Source organism: Mesoplodon mirus (assembly GCF_964341445.2).
Source record: "Mesoplodon mirus genome assembly, chromosome: 7".
Taxonomy (NCBI): Eukaryota; Metazoa; Chordata; class Mammalia; order Artiodactyla; family Ziphiidae; genus Mesoplodon; species Mesoplodon mirus.
This window is the reverse complement of record NC_138983.1, coordinates 127,702,400-127,708,099: the sequence shown is the minus strand read 5'-3', so window position 1 is coordinate 127,708,099 and position 5,700 is coordinate 127,702,400. Positions and strand designations below refer to the sequence as shown.

Below are 5,700 nucleotides of genomic sequence, written 5' to 3'. Positions count from 1 at the left end.
TCTTGGCGGGGCTCTGGGAGGCGGCTAGCGGCCCCTGAGCGGCCCCACCCTCATCTCCAGGGTCCTGAACCCCTCCATCCCTGGTCAGGCCCGCCAGCCACAGTGAGGGCCCCCTTTGGCTGCGGACGGCCACTCTCCCCACCAATATCGGACCGCCTCCTCCTCCCTCTGCCACCCTTTTTCCGCTACCCACTCAGCCTCTGATTGGCCGAGCCCCCGGGCCCTCCCCGCTCCTCCTCTCCCACCCCTGGTGAAAACTGCGGGCTCCGGGCAGGGTGTAGCAACTGGAGGCGGCAGCGCGTCTGGAGGAGGCTGCTGCGGCCGAGAACCGGAGTCCAGGTAGGAGCCAGAGGCAGGGCGGGACCCGGGGCGCAGGGATAGTAGGCCCCCTGGCGCCCAAGCAAGCCCTCCCGATCCGAGGCTTCGGAAAACGGTCGGAGGGCGCCCTGGGAAGGAGCCGCTCAGTGCTTGAGGAGGGGCCTGCTTGCCAGGCAGGGGCAGGAGCCGGACGCAACTGCTGCAGGCCGGGGGCCGCAGCGAAACTTTCGCCCGCTGGGGAACGTTCGCCTGGGGCTGGGGTGCTGGAGGAGAACCGGGAGGAAGGGCGCCAAGGAAAGCCTTGTGTTCTGCTCTCCAGCCAGACGTCCCCAAAGCCAGCCTGCGAAGGCGGGACCGGGGGTGGGGGGGCGGTGAAACTGGGGCATCGGAGGACCGCAAACTGAAGGATATCTCTGCCCTGCGACCTCGCTGCGGGCTGGGTGCGGGGCATCCAAGGAACGGGAAACCGCAGTGCCGCGGGTGGGGGCTGGGGCGGGGACTGGGAGGAAGGCAGGCAGACGGGGGAGGCGAGAACTGGAAAAGGATGAGAGAGGGGGAAGGAGGACCTCAATTGGGAAAGGAGAGGATTGGAATAGGGACACGGAATAAGGGTGGGGTTAGTCGAACGCGGGCTGGAGAGGAGGGAGCGCAAAGCTTCTCCGGGTTCTGAGCTGCGGGGACGCAAGGCCGAGGAAAGGCAAACAGACTGCACCTCCCCTCCAGCTGTCTACCCCTCCCTTTGGCTCTACATCCCCTTGAGTCCCAGCCCCATTTCTTCCTTTCTAGTTCTAGCCGCTGCTCCCCCCGCTTCCTCTCCTAGATCCCAAGCTCGCCACCCCCTCTGTAACTCAGCGTCTGCTAATCTAAACCAGATGTCGACCCCCCTTTCTTCCCCAACGGCACCTCCGGGTCCCTCTCAGCAGGGGTCTGAGAGGGAATTGACTGCAGCCGCAGGCACCCGGGAGCCCCAGTCTCGCCCCTCCCTCCCCCCTCCCCCCACTGGGCTGAGCGCCGGGGACCCTAGACGCGGCTAGCGGCGCGCCCTGCGCACCAGGGCGCACGCACCGGGGCACGGCCCCGCGCACTCGCAGGCACACGCCCCTGCTGTGGCCTCTCCCTGGCGAGCACTGCTGCGGACGGGCTAGGCTACCCGCTCTGTGTCGCCTCGCCAGGATATAGATTCAGCCTAGGCTGCAAAAAACAGACAGGGCAGAGAGCCTAGGCAGGGAGGCTACCGAAGCTGGACTGGAAAGCTGCAGGCCCAGGAATCCTGCCCAGAGAGCTGGACAATCGGAAACATCTTGGTTCTGATGCAGGGAACCTATGCAATAGGATGGCACTGTCGCCTTCCCCACACACAGTCGGGAACACCCTTAGCGGTGTGCCAAGTACAGTCCTACCTGGGGCCCCACACATACCTGACCACGCTCGTCTAAGAGGCCGGAGACGAACGCGGTGGATCACTTACGCTCCAGCAGTGCCAGATGTTTGTCATTTTTCTTAATCCTCATCACAACCCTGTGGGTATCTAAAGCCCAGGTTCATTCAGTACCTTTCGGGCATCTGTTGTATGCCAGGAACTGTTTGGGCATTGGGGATTTTCTTCTGAACGAGAAATAGGTAGGCCCTGAATGAGGAGTTTTTGTTTCATGGGTAGAGAGTTCTGATTTTGCAAGATGAAAAGGGTTCTGGAGATTGGAGACTGTACACTTAAAAATGGTTAAGATAGGGCTCCCCTGGTGGCGCAGTGGTTGGGAGTCCGCCTGCCGATGCAGGGGACACGGGTTTGTGCCCCGGTCCGGGAGGATCCCACATGCCACGGAGCGGCTGGGCCCGTGAGCCATGGCCGTTGAGCCTGCGCGTCCGGAGCCTGTGCTCCGCAGTGGGAGAGGCCACAACAGTGAGAGGCCCACATACAGCAAAAAAAAAAAAAAAAAAAAAAATTGGTTAAGATAATAAATTGTGTGTTCTGCAAATTTTACGATTAAAAAATTAGGAAGTCCCTGACTTCCTGAAGGAAGAGGAAACGGTCAAGTTAAAGTTACTTACTCAAAGCCACCCAGCTAGTAAGTGTTCAGCACACATACACACCACCGTAGGGTGTGTTCTCCAACCCCCTTGCTTTCCCAGATGGGGAAGAGCTGAGTGGCAGTGTCACATTCACCGAGAGGTGGGAGGGGAGAGGGCTGTAGAGAGGGGCTTGGATGCCCACCGTGGCCATTATGGCATGTCTCCCAGGGGCCCCCAGTCCTGGCAGTAAGTGCGGGCACACCTGCCCCAGCTCTCGGCTGATTCCCATCCTGTTGCACCCCCAGATCCAGGACTGAGCTCTCGGCACCATGAACCCTACCATTGTCATCACTCTCTTGCTGACAGGTACTGGGCAAGGGGCAGGGCTGGGATTCCAAGCACCCTGGCTGCCTTCCTTTCAGAGAAGCTAGCTTCTTCCTCATGACCTCAGAAAGTAGAGGTGACTAAGGGAGAGAGAGGGCTCCTTTTATCCCTAAGTCAGCTGAGCAACCTAGTTGATCTTCTGACTGCCTGGGATGGTTTTTGGAAACTCAATTCACTGAGCCTGCCCCATACTGAGTTGGAATCTCCAAGTGTGAACCAGGATGTTGCATCAACTCCCCCAAGGTCTCCTGCCCCTGGAACATACTGGTGGGACCCACGACTAGAGTAGAGAGAGGTAGGCTGGGGCCTGCAGCAGGGAAGGTAGACTGGCCCTCAGGGACCTCTGGGCGGGGAGAGGTGCTCGGAGAGCAGACCCTGTACCCTTCCCTGGCCAGGCCTTTCCCTACTGTTAATGTGGGTGGGAGGCCCCCTGCTCTACAGGCCCTCACCAACTTGGAGGGGGCACTGCTGGCGCCAGTCTTACAGGTGGCCCGTGGGCAGAGGGTGACCAGCCTGACAGCCTGCCTGGTGGACCAGAACCTTCGTCTAGACTGCCGCCATGAGAATACCACCAACCTGCCCATTCAGTACGAGTTCAGCCTGACCCGTGAGACAAAGAAGCACGTGCTCTTTGGCACCATTGGGGTCCCTGAGCATGCATACCGCTCCCGAACCAACTTCTTCAGCAAGTACAATCTCAAGGTCCTCTACCTGTCCGGCTTCACCACCAAGGATGAGGGGACCTACACATGCGCACTCCACCTCTCTGGCCAGACTCCCATCGTCTCCAGCAGGAATGTCTCTGTGCTCAGAGGTGAGGCAAACCCCCAACAAGACCAAGGAAGCTGGGAGAGGCAGGCTGGGGAGGAACGGGCTGGCTGGGACAGCTGGCAGTCCCCTTGGCTGGGCCACAATAGGGAGTGGCCCCATAACTTCTCTCCCCTTCCCCCCACTGCTGCCTGTGCCCGGGGGAATCGCTACCTTCAGCATGAATGGGGGAAGGGCTAAGGGGACAGTCAGACAGGCAGAGTGGTGTGGCAGACGCTTCCCCCATGACTGCGGGCAAATCACTCGGCCTCCCCAAACCTCCTTGTCCCCACCTGGAAAACCAGATGGCACTAGCTACCTCACCCACAGTTTTCTTGTGATGATATTTGTTCAAGGGCTCAGGAACCTGCAAATGGGAAAGATGGCTGGTTCTGTCAGACCAGGTTGGCCCTGGTTCCAGCCAAGACATCATGGCGCCAGCCTCCCCAAGGGAAAGCAGCCTTGCCCTGGGCCTGTGCCTGCCCGAGTCCTGGCCGCTCTTCATTCCCGCCCTGCCTCTCTACCCCGTCCTGTGTCCACAGATACACTGGTCAAGTGTGGAGGCATAAGCCTGCTGATCCAGAACACCTCGTGGCTGCTGCTGCTCCTGCTCTCCCTGCCCCTCCTGCAGGCCATGGATTTCATCTCCCTGTGACTGGCTGGGCCCATGGAGAATACAGGAAGCCACAAGGCCCAGTCCAGAGACCCTACTTCTCTGAGTCAGTTGACCCCCCTCCCCCCAACCTCTCACACACCTTGGGGAGAAGTGGGGACCCCTCCGCCCCTAAGGAATCCCAGTGCTGCATGCCATTATCTCCCATTCCCCACTGCCACCCCCTACCCTCTCCGCACGCCACTGCCTATTTGTATTCTTTGTTCCAGAGCTGCTTCTGTCTGGTTTATTTAGGGCTTATCCTACCTTTTCTTTGGCAGTTTGCGAAAAGGGAAGCCAGGGTTGGGGACCTGATGGAGAGTGAGGGGATGGGAGGGGTGGAAGGAGGGAGGGGTATCAGTCCCTCGGGCCGGTCATCCTTGCCCACCGGGACTAGAGGCCTGGGAGAGACCTGGGCAGGGAGGGGGAGGGGTGTGTCTGGCCCTAGCACATCCCTCAGCAGTAGGGATGGCACCTGAAGACCCCGGATGTGAGGGCACTGCCAAGCGTTTGTGACCCATCCTGTGAGGAGAGAACCGAGCGTCTCGACGAGCACTTTCCGTCACAGAAAAAAGCCGCCTTCTTACCCTGCAGAAGTCCCCAAGGGGCCCTGGGCCCAGCGTCTGGCCCAGTGAATGAAGATGCAGATTCTGCCCGGGAAGCAGTGCTGATGGGTTGTCGAGGCAGGTGGAAGGCAGGGTCCATCATCCCTCCCCGCACTGAGGAAGCTAAAAATGGGAGCCTAGTGTCTCTCACTGGCTCGGTCAGCAGTTGGGAGGTGGCAGAGGAGGACAGGCCCCCTCCCAGGCTATCCCAAGCTCCTAGGAGCTTCCAGAACTCAGACCTGGAGGCAATAAATCAGGCCTGGTGGAGCCCCTGGTTGAGCCACACAGAGTTCGGCCCACGTGTTCCCCCAGGAGGCTCTTCCGTCTTCCCCCAGCAGTGCCCGAGCCTTCAGATAGGCCCCCGCCCCAGAGGCCTGCCTTCTCAGGGACCTCTCGGGGGCCTGGGGCTGGCCGTGGGGTGATAACCATAAGTGGACGTGCCTCGAGGGGTGGCTTTTCCCAGCACCCAGCTCTCCACCCGGCGGCTCTTCCCCGTCCTGTGACTGTGTGTAGTGCCACCACAGCTTATGGCATCTCACTGAGGAAAATGAATATACTGTACAATAAAACCAAGCCTCTGGAATCCGTCCTCCCGTCTGTCTCTGCTTGGCACCTCTCTCCCCAGGCCCGCCCCCTTCCCTTAGCCTTGAAGGCCAACCCGCCACCTCCTCCTCTCCCCCATCCCTGCCTTCTGCAGCCCTTCTTCTCCCCCCTGCCCCCCAGGGGTGGACCACTGCATGCCCAGCTTCTCAGAACCACTCTACCACGGCACGTTTGCCCAAATAAACAAATGTTCCCTCTCTGTGGACTCACCTGCCCCATGTGTGGGCCAAGCCACATGGCGCTGGTTCCAGAACATGCTAACAGGCACTAAGGCACGGAGTCTGCCTTCTCAGATCTGGATGTTCTCAAAAATGTCAGCTT

The 5,700-nt window shown here is 60.1% G+C and overlaps 1 protein-coding gene across 1 annotated transcript; it reads left to right on the top strand.

Annotated features, from left to right (window-relative positions):
* The first annotated feature begins 231 nt into the window (after positions 1-231).
* THY1 (Thy-1 cell surface antigen) lies at positions 232-5,359 on the top strand. Its single transcript, XM_082627719.1, has 4 exons — positions 232-339; positions 2,634-2,694; positions 3,191-3,526; positions 4,062-5,359. Exons 2-4 carry the CDS (start codon positions 2,658-2,660, stop codon positions 4,172-4,174), a joined length of 486 nt encoding a protein of 161 aa, XP_082483845.1. The 5' UTR covers positions 232-339; positions 2,634-2,657; the 3' UTR covers positions 4,175-5,359.
* Positions 5,360-5,700: the final 341 nt, after the last annotated feature.